This window comes from Bos javanicus, chromosome 7 (assembly GCF_032452875.1).
Source record: "Bos javanicus breed banteng chromosome 7, ARS-OSU_banteng_1.0, whole genome shotgun sequence".
Taxonomy (NCBI): domain Eukaryota; kingdom Metazoa; phylum Chordata; class Mammalia; order Artiodactyla; family Bovidae; genus Bos; species Bos javanicus.
In genome coordinates, this window is record NC_083874.1 from 25463392 (window position 1) to 25481107 (window position 17716).

Below are 17716 nucleotides of genomic sequence, written 5' to 3' on the forward strand. Positions count from 1 at the left end.
CCACTAGTTTACTTAAGTACTTTTGAAGTAAAATACAAAACTCCATGTCTTTTTATTGAAATAGTTCTTAATTTAAAAGTTAGAAATATAATATCATGAAAATGAATACTTATAGTATATACATCATTAAATAACTGAGACACATAGAGAAATGTAAGGTTATTTACCTACAGATACTGCAATTCCTATGTAAACCAGCGTAGTGATTAAAATGGCTAAGAGTGTTCCTTTGGGTATGGCTGACTGAGGATCCTAGAAGACAAAAACATTTTTTAAAGTCTACTGTTAAAAATAAATATATGTATATCACTTTTATATGAAATCAGTAAAGTACTTTATAATACTTACTGCAAGATCACCTGAGATATTTGCTCCGGCCAGAATGCCAGTTGCAGCAGGAAAAAAGATGGCAAATACAGAAAAAAAGGTCTCTTCTTCTCGAAAATCTGGCCCAAAGTTCTCACTAAATATTTCATCTATAGAGAATAAAAGATTTTTGGCAATTAATGGACAGCAGATTAGGCCATAAAATTTCAGGTTAAGAGTAAGTGGTGATCTATGATCCCTAACATTTCTTCAGTTCCAGTACCTGGTAAATTCTTGAATATTTTCAAATTCAAGTATTGGTGTTCCTCTTTTCTTGTATGAGGAAAACAGTTTACAGCCAAAATGGTGGTGTGATCTGGTTCATGCACTGTTTTTTTTGTATACCTTACTAATTATGTTTGAAATACCTCTAACTTGATTCTTAAGACAGGCCAAGAGGTCAAAGAAACAAGAAAGCAGATAGAAGAACAAAAAGGACATCACAGTAACCTGGAACTGTTTTTTCCCCTTACATACAACTTATCTGTACTGTCTTCTCTACTTCTTAGGGGTGAACTGTTTGAATTTTGATGCATCCATCCATCAGGCATCTAGACAATTTTAGCTAAGACAAACTAGGTAAAGGTCCTTTCCATTTCAATAATAATGAAAGTGTCAACTAGTTCCTACTATTTCCATCTATTCTAATAGGTCCTCAAATTGAAACAAACAATAAACTGTCATCCATCCATCCATTCATCCATCCATCCCGTATCTGAGTATACACCATGTGCCAATAGTGGAGCCATCTGGTATCTCAAGGTACTGAGGAAGTCCAGTAGCAACAAGCTACCTTCATGGAACTTAAAAGTATCAATAGTAGTAGTAGTTGTAGTTTAGTCACTAAATTGTGTCCAACTCTTGCGACCCCATAGCCTGCCATGAATCTGTCCATGGGATTCTCCAGGCAAGAATACTGGAGTGGGTTGCCATTTCCTTCTCCAGGGGATATTTCTGACCCAGGAATCAAACCCAAATCTCCTGCATCGCAGGTAGATTCTTTACCAACTGACCTACAAGGGAAGCCCTCGTAGTATCAATAGGGAGCTACCAAATAAGTAAAAAAAAAAAAACAAAAAGCCACTGCTGCCGCCGCCGCTGCTAAGTCGCTTCAGTTGTGTCCGAATCTGTGCGACCCCATTGACGGCCTCCCACCAGGCTCCCCCATCCCTGGGATTCTCCAGGCAAGAACACTGGAGTGGGTTGCCATTTCCTTCTCCAATGCATGAAAGTGAAAGTGAAGTCGTGTCTGAGTCTTAGCGACCCCATGGACTGCAGCCTACCAGGCTCCTCCATCCATGGGATTTTCCAGGCAAGAGTACTGAAGTGGGGTACCATTGCCTTCTCCAAAGGCAGTAAAAGTACTCAATGGAAACAGGGTGTTGTGACAAATAATCAGAGAGAGATGATCTAATTCAATGTGTTTATTACACAAAGCTAAAGTGATGCAACTAAGGAGTTAACACTTAAGTTGAGGCTTTACGGAGCAGGAATCAGCCATGTGATGTTCCAGGGAAAGAGTACAGCAGGAATAACCAGCAACATATAGAAAGGCCCTGAGGCAGGAAGAAGGTTTAGCTCTTTTGAAGAACTGAAAGAAGGCAAAGCTCTCACAGTACAGGGGAGATGAAATGAAATGGAAGATATCAGCAGGGGTGAGATCATGCAAAATTTTATTTTATAAGAGTTTAGATTTTGTCCTCAATATAATGAAAAGCCAAGGTGGGCACAGAGTCATGGAAATGACATGCTATGATAAATGCTTATGTGGATGCTGCAGAGACAATGGACTGAAGGATCAGCATCTGATGCAGGGAACCAATTAGAAGGTTACTGTAGTGGTTCAATTTAGTGATAGGAGAATAATGTACTGATGAGAGAAGGATTAGAAAGACAGCAAGTAGAAAACACTGAGATCCTGATTTCTTTCAGGTATCAGGATGGAGAAGTTCAAGAAGGGTTAGTTAGGAGGGACATCAAATAAGCAGTTGAATATATACTTATATCTGGAGTTTAAAGGAGAGACCCAGGAATAGAAACATGTCAGTCTCTTGAAAGCATTTTGAGCCATGAGAATAGATATTGCCAAAGGAAAGAATACAGTTAGAAGGCCCAGGACAACGCTGTATGACTCGACATTTAGAGGAAGAAAGAAGAGAAGGGGTAACAGGAGTAAAAGACATAGCGACCAGAGAATTAGGTAGGAAAGAACTCACTAGAAAACAGTGTCTGACATCAAAGGAGAATGGGACAGCTAAACAGAATGTTGCTGAGAGTCAGGAGACTAAAAAAACAAGGAGTTTTTGTCAATTTAACACAGGCAGATCCTTTACTCTAAGGGAAAAGCAACTCTGATGCTATTCCAACTCTTCTTTCTGGCTTTCATTCTGCCTTGAAGAGACAGGTTCAGAACGGCAGCTCAGTGGAGGGAGTGGGGCGGAGATACAGAAAGACACTTTATAAAATAATAAATGACACGGAAATTACACCTGTAGTGAAAGTTAAGAGGCAGAATGAAAAGGGTTATGGAAGACGAAAACTGGAAAATTCTCACACAATTAATAATGTAAACTGTAGAATTATATCAAGAAACTATTTCTAGTTGCTTTCACAGTCTCAGGCACTTTTAGACTATTATGTTTAAATACAACTGAAAGAATGGAAAAGCAACATTAGAACAGAAGCTACAATTTCAGTAACAAATTCCCCAAATGAGAACAAAAGCACTTTTCCTCAGTAGCACTGATTTCTCTATGTTTTATCACTTTTCATTTTGCTAATGATGAAAAATGAAAGATATAAATAAAAGTGATTTTTTTTTACTCCAATTATACAATAAACATAAAGAAACCAAACTAAACTGGACTGTGAATTAGTGTTAGTCATTACACCAAATTCAATTACATTGCAAAATATGAAAAATGTACTAAATTTATTTAACACTAGAATGCTATAATGTGCACCTTAAAAAAAAAAAAAATTCTTTCTTACTTACACTTATAACCAAAGAAACCTTTGGGCTTCTTGCTCTCCAATGGGATAAATGTTCCTATGACGAAATCAGCTATAGCAAGTAGTAGAATCACCAAAAGAACAATCTGAGCCTGAAATTTTAAACGTTAAAAATCAAAATCAAACATATTGTGTCAATACACCAATTCAGTGCCACTGGAATATAACTCCCGTTAAGGGAAAAGACTTCTGTCTTGTTTTTCCAGAGCCTCACACAGTGCTAAGCAGGTACTTAATACATTTTTGTTAAAGGAACAATCTCAGAATATTCAATACACTGGGGGAAAATGCAGAGCAAAAGTAGGGTCATGCCAACTATTTCCAAAGTGAGTTAAAGATGTGCGTGTTAGATGCACTAACACCACAAACGTTAAAATACAGAAAAAAATTATAGTACTGATATTACCTTTAGTAACTCCCTCTGACATACCCCATAATTCATTTTTTCTTACATACTCTTTGATTACCTCTTTAAATGACTATTATTTCCAAATACTCCCCACCTTGCCAAACAGAAATGACCTTATTTGTCTTTGAAAATGGCCACTTAGGAACCTTCAAAATCTAAAGGTATTACCACACCTTAGAACATACCTAAAACATAAGCTCTAAAAGTTTGTACATTCACCATTTACAGAGGTCCCAATGATACCATTACTTACTTTTGCCTCCCACTCCATTCCGGCTACTGAGATACCCAAAAGGATCACCACTGTAATGGCTCCAATAATTCGGATATCATTGATTTCATCTATCATAAGTATGGAATGTTCCTACAAAAAGAAAATAATAGAATGAAGAATATTATTTACTTCAGCCTAATTCTTCCATTCTTTTTGAAACATTTTAGAGATACCACAGTTCTTCACAGATTGAAGTTGAATAAATTCCTATTTAAGGGATGAATAGGGAGATCTAGCAAAAAAAGAATGAATTACTGTTTACTATTAAGATGTCACTCAAACATCTGAAGACATCAAAAATATGATCAAATATTAATACTGCTATATTTATAAAGACTCAAATTTTAAAAATGGATTGCTAACAAGCAAAAAAAATTATAATATGACTATGTGTATGTACATTAGTCGCTCAGTTGTGTCCGACTCTTTGCGACCCCATGGACTATAGTCCACCAGGCTTCTCTGTCCATGGAATTCTACAGGCAAGAATACTGGAGTGGATTGCCATTCCCTTCTCCAGAGGAACTTCCCAACCCAGGAATCGAATCTGGTTTCCTGCATGGCAGGCAGACTCTTTACCGTTTGAGCTACAGGGAAGTCCTATAATAATAATATGACTAAGTAGTATTAATAGGATTTTTTTTAAGTTACAAAGCAGAAATATATTTTGTATTCATTGTGGTTAGTGAATTCAGCTTTCAACAGTCTCTTCCGTTGCATAAGGAAAAGAGATGAACACACTTTCATGCAGCTGTCCAAAGTGACACTGTTCCATTCTAAGAACAAAATTATTTGTGGCTCAAATAATGACATTAAAAAACATATACTAAATTAAACAATGAAAGACTATGAATTCTTAATGATTATACTGTTTGCTTACTTCCTTTTCTCTGTCCCTTTGGCCTAGGCAGCTAAGGTCCATGCCAATGCAAGTATCAGTCCTTTTCAGATGTTACACTTCCTAATATACCATACACTACAATCTAACATGAACAACTACAGGTGTCATTCAAGATTCTTCTCAGTTAATAAAACTGAATCCTACCTACTGCTTTAACTACACGCATACTAGTTACTCTTTTCAACTAAGTTCTCTTCTCAACTCCAGGGCAGTATCATCAACCACTTCCTGGCCAGCTTGACTTACATATACCAAATCAGACATCCCAAACTGAAATGTTCTGTGTTCTCTATCTCATGGTAAATGGCATTACCATCCATCTAAATCAGTCCTCCTTTCTTGCTCTCTAATTTCCCACATCCCATCAATCAACCCTACTTACTCAACTGATTAAAAACCACTCGTCACTGATTTAATATTCACCAACATCTCTTCTCCCAGGATAGCTACAAGCTTTTAAATTGTCTCCATGTCCAATGGTGACCCCTCACAATTCTCTACACTATAATCACATATTTCTTGAGGCACCTAATCTGATCATCATGGATCTCAACTCCAGTTAAGATACAATCCAGGTTTAACAGCAAACAAGACCCTTTCTGACTTGATCCTTTCTTTCTTCCCTCTTATCTTAAACCTCGTGCCACTTTGGGCTTCAGCCATACTGAAATATTGCCAGTTCTGTGTTGTTGTTTTTTTAATAACACACCATACTCTACCCCTTCTAGGTCTTTCTTTTCTTTTCTTTCCTATTTCCCTCATACCATATCTCACCTCTCCTACCTGGGTGCTAATGTCTTGACTCCCTTCCTCTGAAAATGCTGTCTTGACACTTCTCTGCCACCCTACTCCTGGATGGTAAATTAAGTGATCCTCCTAGTTTGTCAAGACCTCCTGCAGTTACCCACTTCTGACATGTGTTGGTCTATCTCCCACACTAAACTTCTTGAAGGATGAGTTTTATGTTCCTTGCTGCTTTCCTGGCATCTTACATGGTGAATGGCACGTAAATCCTCAGTAAAGATCCAGGAAACGAATGACTGGAAAAAGGTGAATTACCTTAAGCAACTCCACCACAGTTTCTGCAAATCCAACCACGTACATAGCAACTGCGACGGCATTGGCAAAAGCGAAGATCAGGCCAATTGCACCACCAAATTCTGGCCCTAGACTTCTAGATATTAAATAATACGCTCCTCCTAAAGAAAAGAAACAAACACAAGTACTAATGTTAGAATTTTAAATGTCAAAGAATCCTTTCAATTACACAAGAGTTCACAAACACACGCCACCAGTGAACATAGCAGTTAAAGTAAAAGGCAAGTGGGTGAGCATATTTTTAGGAAGAAACATCCAGAAAGAATTTTTTACAACCCACTTCATTCATAACAGTTCTGAACATCCAGAAAACTTTTCTCACATTAAATATAAAAATCATCCTGCTATTTAAATCCCTTCTTTCTTTTCTAAAGCTTAGATTAAAATGGCAACAGCCTCCTCCTCATATTCAGAGACATCATTTCCCAATGATTTTCTAAGGAATATGTTAATCTTAAATAACACTTAAAATGATAATTGACATGATTTCAGTTACTTAGTGTGGTAATTTGCTGAATGTGAATACTAAAGAAAAATGAAGGTATCACAAGAAAATGAACAGCACATACTGACATCCTGAAGAGACATAGTTTTATTACATGAGTGAGTGAAAGTCACTCAGTTGTGTCCCACTCTTTGCAACCCCATGTACTATACAGTCCATGGAATCTCCAGGCCAGAATACTGGAGTGGGTAGCCTTTCCCTTCTTCAAGGGATCTTCCCAACCCAGGAATTGAACCCAGGTCTCCCACATTGCAAGTGGATTCTTTACCAGCTGAGCCACAAGGGAAGCCCAGTTTTATTGTAATAAAACTTAATTTATATTAATTTATTAATAAATTCATATTGCATTTAATATAATTCATATTATATGTTTATATTAATTTATATTATAAATCCTGCCTAAATGGCAGAGTAGACAAAGCCATTAAACAAGCTATCATCATGAAGCAAGTATTTTTCTAACTTAAATCAGTATTTTGATTCTGAGTCAGTGTATACTTATCTAAAGTCTCTAAAAGCTCCCCTAAATTTCTAATTTATTTTTGGTTTCTAGGTCATAATCAAAACTTAGTTTTGATAGTACTGAAGTTACATTAAGTTATGTACATTTTTCTAGACACTGATGAAACATTCTATTCTTTTTATTGATCAGTCGCTCAGTTGTGTCTGACTCTTTGCGACCCCATGGACTGCAGCACATCAGGCTTCCCTGTCCTTTACCATCTCCCGGAGCTTGCTCAAACTCATGTCCACTGAGTCGGTGAGGCCATCCAACCCCATCTCATTCTCTGTTGTCCCCTTCTTCTTCTGCCTTCAATCTTTCCCAGCATCAGGGTCTTTTCTAATGAGTCAGCTCTTCACATCAGGTGGTCAAAGTACTGGAGCTTCAGCATAGTCCTTCTAATGAATATTCAAGATCGACTTCCTTTAGGATTGACTGGTTTGATCTCCTTGCTCTCCAAGGGACTCTCAAGAGTCTTCTCCAATGCCACAGTTCAAAAGCATCTATTCTTTGGCGCTTAGCCTTCTTTATGGTCCAACTCTCACATCCATACGTGACTACTGGAAAAACCATAGCTTTGACTAGATGGACCTTTGCTGGCAAAGTAAAGTCTCTGCTCTTTAATATGCTGTCTAGCTTTGTCATAGCTTTTCTTCCAAGGAGCAAGCCATCTTTTAATTTCATGGCTGCAGTCACCATCTGCAGTGATTTTGGAACCCAAGAAAATAAAGTCTGTCATTGTTTCCATTGTTTCCCCATCTATTTGCCATGAAGTGATGGGACCAGATGCCATGATCTTCGTTTTCTGAATGTTGAGTTTAAGCCAGCTTTTTCACTCTCTCACTTTCAATAAAGAGGGTCTTTAGTTTCTCTTCACTTTCTGCCTTAAGAAAGTCTTAAAACCATATAATGAAGACAAATGCAACAACAGATTCTACAATTTAATAAATTGCTAAATATGCAAACTTTATTTTGAAAATACCTGTAATAGGTTTTGGGGTTAATTTGATCAAGTTTCTCAAAATATTCTACACTTTAAACCTATCCACAAAAACTTCCTCATTACAGTACAGCAGGCACAGATACAACACTGTAAAATAACTACAGGCCAATTAAAAAAAAACTTTCTTAGTAATTCACTTTACCAATTAATAATTTTTACCGTCTTTAAAATTCTGAAGATTCATTTAGTATTAGTCTCATTTTTTAAAATGAGATAAAATGAAAAAAAATTTCCCCAAATACTTTTGAACACTAAAAATTCTAATGGACTTACATATAATGACAATTTTTATGTCAAAGAGCTAAAGTTAAAGGTATTAAATCACATAATTAATCACACAGAAAATCCCTAGAATATCATAATTATCACAGCCTATAGTTAATGAACATGTCATTTAATCTCAATATCAATAATGAATTAAGACAAGTATTATTTATCCTGACTTAATTGATAGGACAATTAAGTCACAATAAAAGGTTAACTGAAATCAGTCAGCCACTCATGTATTTCAATAGTTGATAATATTCTTTAGACAGACAAATACACCAAGAGAATCTATAAAAGCACAGAATTCAGTTGTTATGTGTTTAAAGTTTTGATTTTCTGAAATTTCAAGTCTATTACTAATAAGAAAAAATATATATCTTCAGATGTATTTAACATTGGTAAAGATAAATGGAAGGGAAATAATGAATATAAGTAACAAATTCTGACATTTCAGAACTATTTAAAAATCTTCTACTAATCGGGATACCTAAACTTAAAACCTAGGACCTAGTTTCATTACTTCTTAAAATATTTTATTTTTTTTAATGAAAATAAAAAGTTACACATGAAGAATATTTTAAAAGCATCTGCTCATCTTCCTATAAATTCCTGATGAAAAGCAACAGTACTCTGCCCTATTCTCATTTCTATTCCTGTGTCCTTGAGGCAACCAGTTTTAAGAACTTTCTCCCCCTCCCTTTTTTTCCTTAGCAACAAAATAGTATAAAAGATCTACTGCTCTGAAAGGCTGGTCTATTTACTAATCAACACAGAGTGATACACACCTTAAAATAAAATGTTTATTTTGTAATTAAGTAAAATTACACATTTTACTTAATTCTAGCAAGTACAATTGACTCTTGAAGAACACAGGTGTGAAATGCGCAGGTCCACTTATATGTGGATTTTTTCAATAAATATACTGAAAATTTTTTTGGAGATCTGTGATAATTTGAAAAAACTCACACATGAATCACATGGTATAGAAATACAGAAAAAATTAAGAACAAGTTAGGTATGTCATTAATACATAAAATGTATGTGGACACTAGTCTATCTTTACATAGGTTTAAGGTAAATGATACCTAATATGAAATTAATATGTTAATTTTCTTTCTAATACATTAACTGCTCAGAGAATTAACATACAAAACAAGCTGTGCTCTGTCCCTCCCTCTCTGGTAATTAGAGAAACTGCACATCATTGCAGATAAGTGGTTTTTTAAAAATGTAACAGTGTTTATAATACTATACTATGAATATGACTATAATACTGTATGCCATAAAAATTGTACAAGGATTCACTCATTAGTGCAGAGGCTAGGCTACCATGATACAATCATATCATTATACTGCTACTGCTGCTGCTAAGTCGCTTGAGTTGTGTCCGACTCTGTGCGGCCCCATAGATGGCAGCCCACCAGGCTCCCCCGTCCCTGGGATTCTCCAGGCAAGAACACTGGAGTGGGTTGCCATTTCCTTCTCCAATGCATGAAAGTGAAAAGTGAAACTGAAGTCGTTCAGTCATGCCAGACTCCTAGCGACCCCATGGACGGCAGCCTACCAGGCTCCTCCGTCCATGGGATTTTCCAGGCAATCGTACTGGAGTGGGGTGCCATTGCCTTCTCCTATCATTATACTAGGCTACAATAAAGCAATCATATTTCTGCCTCTTTGTTTTCAATGTGTGAATTGGTATACCAGTAAATAAATATAAATTTCACTTTTCACATTATCTTTCCATTTGTTAAATGTTTATAATTTCTCACATTTTAAAAAAACTTCTGTTGGAATATAGTTGATTTGCATGATGTCTTACTTTCAGGTGTACAGCAAAGTGCATCTTTTCGTTTTATCTCTAGTGTTAGTAATACATGTAACACAAATAGTGTTTTGTAACATATAAGACAATATTAATGCAGGTATTAACAAATGATTAATCTTGTAAAAAGATGATGTAAAACGTATGGCATCAGTATAGTACTGTAAATGTACTTTTTCCTCACTAGAATTTTCTTAATAACATTTTATTCTCTCTGGTTTACTTTACTGTAAGAATACAGTATATAATACATATACACAAATATCTGTTAATCAATGGTTTATGTTACCTACAAGGCTTCTGGTCAATAGTAATCTACAGTTAAGTTTTGGGGAACTCAAAAGTTATACAAGGATTTTCAACTGCGTAGGGGTCATCAGCATCTCTAACCTATGTGTTATTCAAGGGACAACTGTACGATTATCATTCCCATTTTACATATGTGAAAATTCAGGCTTACAGAGGTTAAGTAACTTGACCACAGTCACACATATAGTAAGGGAAGAAATGGGCTTAAACTCAAGTCTCTCTGAGTGCTTATTCAGTACAGTATGTAAAATTAAATAAGACATTTTATTATCATTGAACAAGCTGAAGAGTATAAAAAAATTATGATGAATTAAAAGGCAACAATAGAAAAACTATTTTATTTACAAAAAAAATCTGTTGTTCAAGCAAACACAGAAAGTCGATATGGAAAAGATATCCTCATGAACTCTCAAAATTTGGCTGTAAAATGCCCTGTCTTCTAAGTGTAGAAAACACCAATGAAACAGACACCAGAGATGCTAAGTAATACAATACTATACACTGGGTTCCATTATTACTACATATTGATTTGGGGATACATGTCCCTGCAGCTCTCAGTAGATTTCAAATCAATAACCAAAACTCTGACTAGGTTAATCAACAGCTATATGATTACTGGCCATAAAACAAGTCACTATATATTTCAAAGAACTGAAATGGCATAGCATTACTGATAACAGTGCTGAATTAAATGTATGGACTTCACCTGAATATGTTTTAAATTATGCAACATATTTTTAAGTAACCCACTAGTAAAAGAACAAATCACAAGGGAAATTAAAAAGTATTTTGAACTGAACAATAATGAAAAGAGAACCTATCAAAATTAGTGGGATAAACCTAAAGCAGGAATTACAGCTTTAAGTACTAATATTAAAAAAAAAAAGACACTTCTATTAAAAGTAAATAAATAATATGAAATCAATTACCTAAGCTTCTACCTTAAGAAAACAGAAAAAAAAGGAAAGCCCAATGTAGGGGGAAAAAAAAAAAAGTTAAGACCACAGTTGCAGAAAACTATAAAGAAAAATCAATTAAGGTGAAAATGGACAAATTCTTTGAAAAAGTTGTCAGAACTATGACAAGAACAGTAAATTGAAATACTCCTAAGAAATTAAATTTGAAATACACACACACACACACACACACACACACACACACACAGAACCACAGGCCCAGGGAGCTTCAGCAGTGAGGAAGAAATAAGATCAGTTTTACAAAAACTCTTTCAGAAAATTGAGGAAGAACCAGTACTAGCCAACACCCCTTATGAGTTGAACTTAATCCTAATACCAAAACCTGACACAGATTATGACAAAAAAAGAAAATTTTAGACAAATATTTCTCATGATCATAGATTCAAAAGTCGTTAACAAAATGTTAGCAAGTAAAAAGTAGCAGAAACCATAATATTTTTTTGACCAAATATATCTTTGATCTTTGTGGAGTTTATGCCACGAATGCGAGGTTACTGAGATTCAAAATACCATATAATTTTGATAATAACAGAATAAGAGAAAAAAACCACATAACCATTTCAACAGATGTAGAAAAAGTGTAACAAAATCCAACATTCATTCATGATAACTACTACCAGCAATCTAGAAATAGAACTGTCTCAATCTGACAAATTACATCTTCTAGAACTCCACAGTTAACATCTTAATAGTGATATATTCAACTCAGTCCCCCTAAAACTGGCAACACCACAAGGATGTTTATCCTCATGGCTTCTTTACCATGGTACTGAAGGTCCTATCTATTTCAACAGGCTGACAAAATAGAAGGAGAGGGAAAAAGAGAGGGAGAGAAGAAAACATTAAAGATTGAAAAGAAAGAGTATAAACCATGTCTGTTCACAGATGACGACTTTACCTTTAGCAAAGTCACAGAACCAAGACACGTAAGTCTACTGCGTTTCTACACACAGTCATTAAAAAATTTGGAAAATGAAATTTACAATTACCATCTACCAGATGAAAAACATGACTGAGGGATACATTGAACAAAACATGCAAGATCTCTATACTCAAAAATATACAACACTGCTGACAGAAACAAAGATCTAAATAAATAGAAAGATACACCATGTTTAGAGACTGGAAGAGTCAATATTGTTAACATGACCATTCTTTCCCGGCAAAAATGTTAAGAGTGAAATCCCAAAGTCCCAGCAAGGTTTTCTGTCTTCAGAGAAATTGATACTGCCTATTCAAAAATTTTACATGGCAATACAAAGAACCTAGAAGAGTCAAAACAATTTTGAAAAAGAACAAAGTTTTAAGACTTAGAACTTATAAAGCTAAGCAATCAAAACAGGGTAGTCTTGGAATAACTGGTATAAGAATAAACGAATCAATGGAACAGGATACAATAAAGACAATACACAGAAAATTCGGTTTTCAACAACAGCACCAAAACTAATTCAGTATGGAGTAGATAGTTTGTTGACAAATGGAGCTAGACAAGTGGCTATCTAAGCGGGGGTGGAGGGGAGTGACAGCAGTGGGGAGAAACATAATCTCTGTCTCACATGTGAGCCTGTTCATAGTTAAAAATCTAAAACCCATACTCAACAATTATCTGTTGATGAACTGAAATACAAGGAATATAAAAATTTGATCTTAGTCACATAGGTAGGTTTCTACTGATTTTAGATTCTCAGAACTACCTCTCAGAAATTTGATGTAGTCTGGGCTTTTATTTGAAAGTGTACTGACCTCTGTTTTTATGCTCCAAACCACACAGTGGTTGAAGAACTGTTCCCTTCTATTGCTCAGTTCATATAATACACTATAAATCAAAATCCAGAATTCACATCTCCATATTATAAAAGGCTGCCTGTGGTTGTCCTCTATTTCATAATGAGTTGATATTCAGAGATTGTCTGTGGACAGAAGAAACTCTGGCCTGTGAAATCTAGGAAACGCAGATCTGAGTGACAGTAGAAGCTGGCCAGCACCATCTGAGTTGCAGAACCTGTAAATTCTGTAAAACAGGAGCTTTCAAGAACACTGGCAGGATTTGCAGGATGGGAAAGAGTTCTGGGCTGCATGTGTATATGGCTAGGGCAGGGAGTATGCCAGAGGAGAAGGAAAGAGGGGACTCCATCAGCTAGTTGGCGGTGCTAGTTCTACTCCGTGGAAATAGAGGACTGAGGAGATGGTTCTCTAACTTGCCACTAATAGCTTCAAATAGTACCCTCCTCCCATTATTACTATAATCCAATCAAGACTGAAACTAAAAACCTTGCATTTTCTAAGTTTTAACTCTTTTTCTTCCCCTGAATGTTTCCGTATTATTTTTATCCTAGACTTCATAATCGGACACCATTATACTTCTTTACAGGGCTTCCCTGGTAGCTCAGCTGGTAAAGAATCCACCTGCAATGCAGGAGACCCCAGTTCAATTCCTGGTTCGAGAAGATCCCCTAGAGAAGGGATAGGCTACCCACACCAGTATCCTTGGGCTTCCCTGGTGGCTCACTCGGTAAAGAATCTGCCTGTAATGCGGGAGACCTGGGTTCGATCCCTGGGTTGAGAAGATCCCCTGGTGGAAGGCATGGCAACCCACTCCAGTATTCTTGCCTGGAGAATTCCCATGGACAAGAGGAGGCTGGCTGTCTGCAGTCCATGGGGTCACAAAGAGTTGAACACGACTGAGCGACTAAGCACAGAACAGCACATTTCTTTACAAGTTGACAGTTAATTTCTATTTTTTAAAAAACTACACTTCTCTAGATTCTACCTGTTTAAATCTCTAAAAGGTACTGTTAAAGTCAGTGTACAGGCTACTTCAGTTCAGTCACTCAGTCGTGTCCGACTCTTTGCGACCCCGTGAATTGCAGAGCACCAGGCCTCCCTGTCCATCACCAACTCCCGGAGTTCACTCAGACTCACGTCCATCGAGTCAGTGATGCCATCCAGCCATCTCATCCTCTGTCGTCCCCTTCTCCTCCTGCCCCCAATCCCTCCCAGCATCAGAGTCTTTTCCAATGAGTCAACTCTTCGCATGAGGTGGCCAAAGTACTGGAGTTTCAGCTTTAGCATCATTCCTTCCAAAGAAATCCCAGGGCTGATCTCCTTCAGAATGGACTGGTTAGATCTCCTTGCGGTCCAAGGAACTCTCAAGAGTCTTCTCCAACACCACAGTTCAAAAGCATCAATTCTTCGGCACTCAGCTTTCTTCACGTCCAACTCTCACATCCATACATGACTACTGGAAAAACCATAGCCTTGACTAGACGGACCTTTGTTGGCAAAGTAATGTCTCTGCTTTTGAATATGCTATCTAGGTTGGTCATAACTTTTCTTCCAAGGAGTAAGCGTCTTTTAACTTCATGGCTGCAGTCACCATCTGCAGTGATTTTGGAGCCCAGAAAAATAAAGTCTGACACTGTTTCCACTGTTTCCCTATCTATTTGCCATGAAGTGATGGGACCAGATGCCATGATCTTACTTAGTAACATTAAATCTCTCCTATGGCATAAAGAACAAAACACATTTCACACACTTCCGTGGAGTTGGAAGCACACACCTTATAAAATGAGAATAAAATATTATTCAGTATTAATATAGAAAAATACATATTATAATTAAGAACCAAGATAAAATAAATTAAACTGTCAAACACTACCTCAAAGTAGTTTATATTAATTACTACATGCTCAAGTTTAAAAGAGGGCTCCTGAAAATGAAATTATTAAACAGAGCAACCACAATCAGCAATATTTTGAGTAAAATATTTTCTTGTTAATTCCCTTAATAGTCAACTTTCAATCCTCAGTGATTGGGCTAGAGGGCATCCAATGCAGATATTGCTATTCCCATTGCATCTCTACCTAACTCTTTGCACCCTGACCTTCTAGATAGTTCCAGTTCCCCTGATCTCCCATTATGCAGCCCTTTCAAGGAAGAAGTCCTCAGTGATTGGGATAGAGGGCATTCAGTGTAGGCACCCCTGGCCCCACAATACTGAAAGATAACCCCATCTATACATGAACCAAGTCTGAAAGTTTGTTTTAAACCATAACCCCCTCTCTATCTTTTTGCTCCCTGCAAAATTTTATTGAACAAGGATTCCTTGTTGCAGAGAGATTCCCAGTCTGGCATTTGCTGCTGTCATCCTATAGTCTCATTTGTAAGTCCTCTTTTCCCTGCCTATTCTATGCTTCCTGGAGCTATAGGCACATCACATTCAGTACTTCACAGGTGCTCTTATTAAGTAAAGCATTTACAGAATTGTAAGAACCAATTTCTTTTTCTTCTTCACTTATTTTGTAGAATAATTTCCTAAAGGATAAATCTCTTATTCATTTCTTTCTTATACTGAGTTGAGGTAAGGAAATTTTCATTCAGAAAACCTGATTCATACTAGATTCTTTATCAATTTTCAAAATAAATTAGTTCTCTAGCATTCTACAAAGGTAAAAATGAGATTTTGTATGTTTGTGTGATGTCTGTGAAGCTAGGGATTTTATCTTATATTATGCTTTCATTTAAATCAGTTATAATTAGTAGTACTCCTGTTCAAACTATCCAAAGTATTAGCTTTTTCAAGTTGGCTCCTCAGTCCTTTTAACATGAAACAATAGCCTTTGTTATCTTCTTTACTTACTGATGAGAAAAGATGTCTAGACTTGTCTAGTACATTTCCTACCCGGATATGGAATCAGTAATTTCTCCAAGGTCCCCTGGTTCCTTGGAATGAAAATACACAATGTGGGCACTAGGGGTGCTCACTGGTACTGGGCTGACCGTCTTGACAGGTGATTTTTGTGGAGAGAGCTAAGAAATACACTCTTTGGGGATAAACTGTATGATTCATACTGGTATTTTTAATTTAGAATCATGAATACAGAATAAAATGTAATCTCACCAGTTTTATACCTATATCCACTTTTTCCCATGTGGTAATACTGTTTTACCAAGAAACCAAAATAAATTCTGTTAGGGATCTCAAAGTCTATGAAGCATATATAGAGGAGACAGGAGTTTACATTCATTGCAAGAATCTACAGGAACTTTAACTGCAGATAATGCAGCTCACTTATATTCTATAAAAGATCAACTAGGTTTCTAACATCATTGACTGATCTAAATGAAAAATCAATGCCTTCTAGTAAAGCTTCAAAGTATTTGGTCATTTCTTTAAATTAACAGCTTCTCTTTTCCTATAGGTTTCATTATCTCAGCAAACATATTTACTTTGTCATTTAAGAATAAGTGGTAACATAAGAATTTCAAATTATATAATTCCATATATATATGTTTTATATATATATATTATGTTTATATATATATATTTATATGTGTGTGTTTTTCCCTATAGTTTTAGTTTACTCTGTAAACTGACTTATCATTTTGAGGGAAGTCAGACAAAACTGCAACATGGTACTTTTTTGGGACACAGCTTCATGCATTCCACATTCTCATACTTTGTCCATGTCCCAGGACAGAAGATTAGATACAAGTCTCTGAAGTATTTGTAAAAATATATAAAAACTACTGGTAGTACTGCATGAAGTGGTTTTTTAGTCACAATGCAGGAAAATCTATACTTTCCAGAAGTTTGAACTCCCATAGAGAACAGTCTGGGGTTTGTGCTGACAGTGGGTCTGTGCCCCAATCCCCTTGAGGCTCACAACCTAGATTTGAAGGGCTGAAGACAAGGAGAAAGTCGATGATGATTTGCTGATCCTCTCAAATAACTAATACTGCATCCATTTCTCCTTCTACTTCCATTCCGTAATAGTAGCAGAATGAAATGAAGCATGGGGCACCTAGTTCACAAGCAACCAAGAACCTCTCAGCATTGCCTGATTAACTCTCGGGCATACCCACATCTTAGACCCCAACTTCATGTACACATAAAACAGCCAACACACAGTCATAACTGTACTGATATGAGCTACCAGCTTCCGCTAGGGCCACAGTGATCTGAATCCTCTTGTACATAAGATAATATGAAGAGATTGGGGAAAAATGAAAAGCTGAATCTGGTTCTTTCTCCAAGTACTAATACAGATAAAGCAGAAGTTGTACGTATGTAACGTTAAATACAGATCTGCAAAATAGTTGAGGCAGATGGAACAGGCAGATGCCCTCCTCAGTTGATCTGCTATGATGAATTTATAGGAGCTGGTACACATCTTCTCTTCTTTCTCTCACCATCTTCCCCTCCAGATGAATGATGAGTTCTGCTTTGGAAAATGGATTTCTTTTCTTCTTGTTCTCAGGGGTCCCAAAC

At 36.4% G+C, this 17716-nt stretch overlaps 1 protein-coding gene across 2 annotated transcripts in view; it reads right to left on the reverse strand.

The window, feature by feature from the left end:
* Window positions 1–17716, reverse strand: part of SLC12A2 (solute carrier family 12 member 2) — a 93717-nt gene that overhangs the window by 47910 nt on the left and 28091 nt on the right. For both annotated transcript variants that reach the window (XM_061422900.1, XM_061422902.1), the window contains exons 5-9: window positions 6022–6161; window positions 4041–4151; window positions 3362–3470; window positions 349–476; window positions 168–252 (exon numbers count right to left, since the gene is read on the reverse strand). In XM_061422900.1, coding sequence (XP_061278884.1) covers window positions 168–252; window positions 349–476; window positions 3362–3470; window positions 4041–4151; window positions 6022–6161 — 573 coding nt within the window. The remainder of the gene's footprint in view (window positions 1–167; window positions 253–348; window positions 477–3361; window positions 3471–4040; window positions 4152–6021; window positions 6162–17716) is intronic.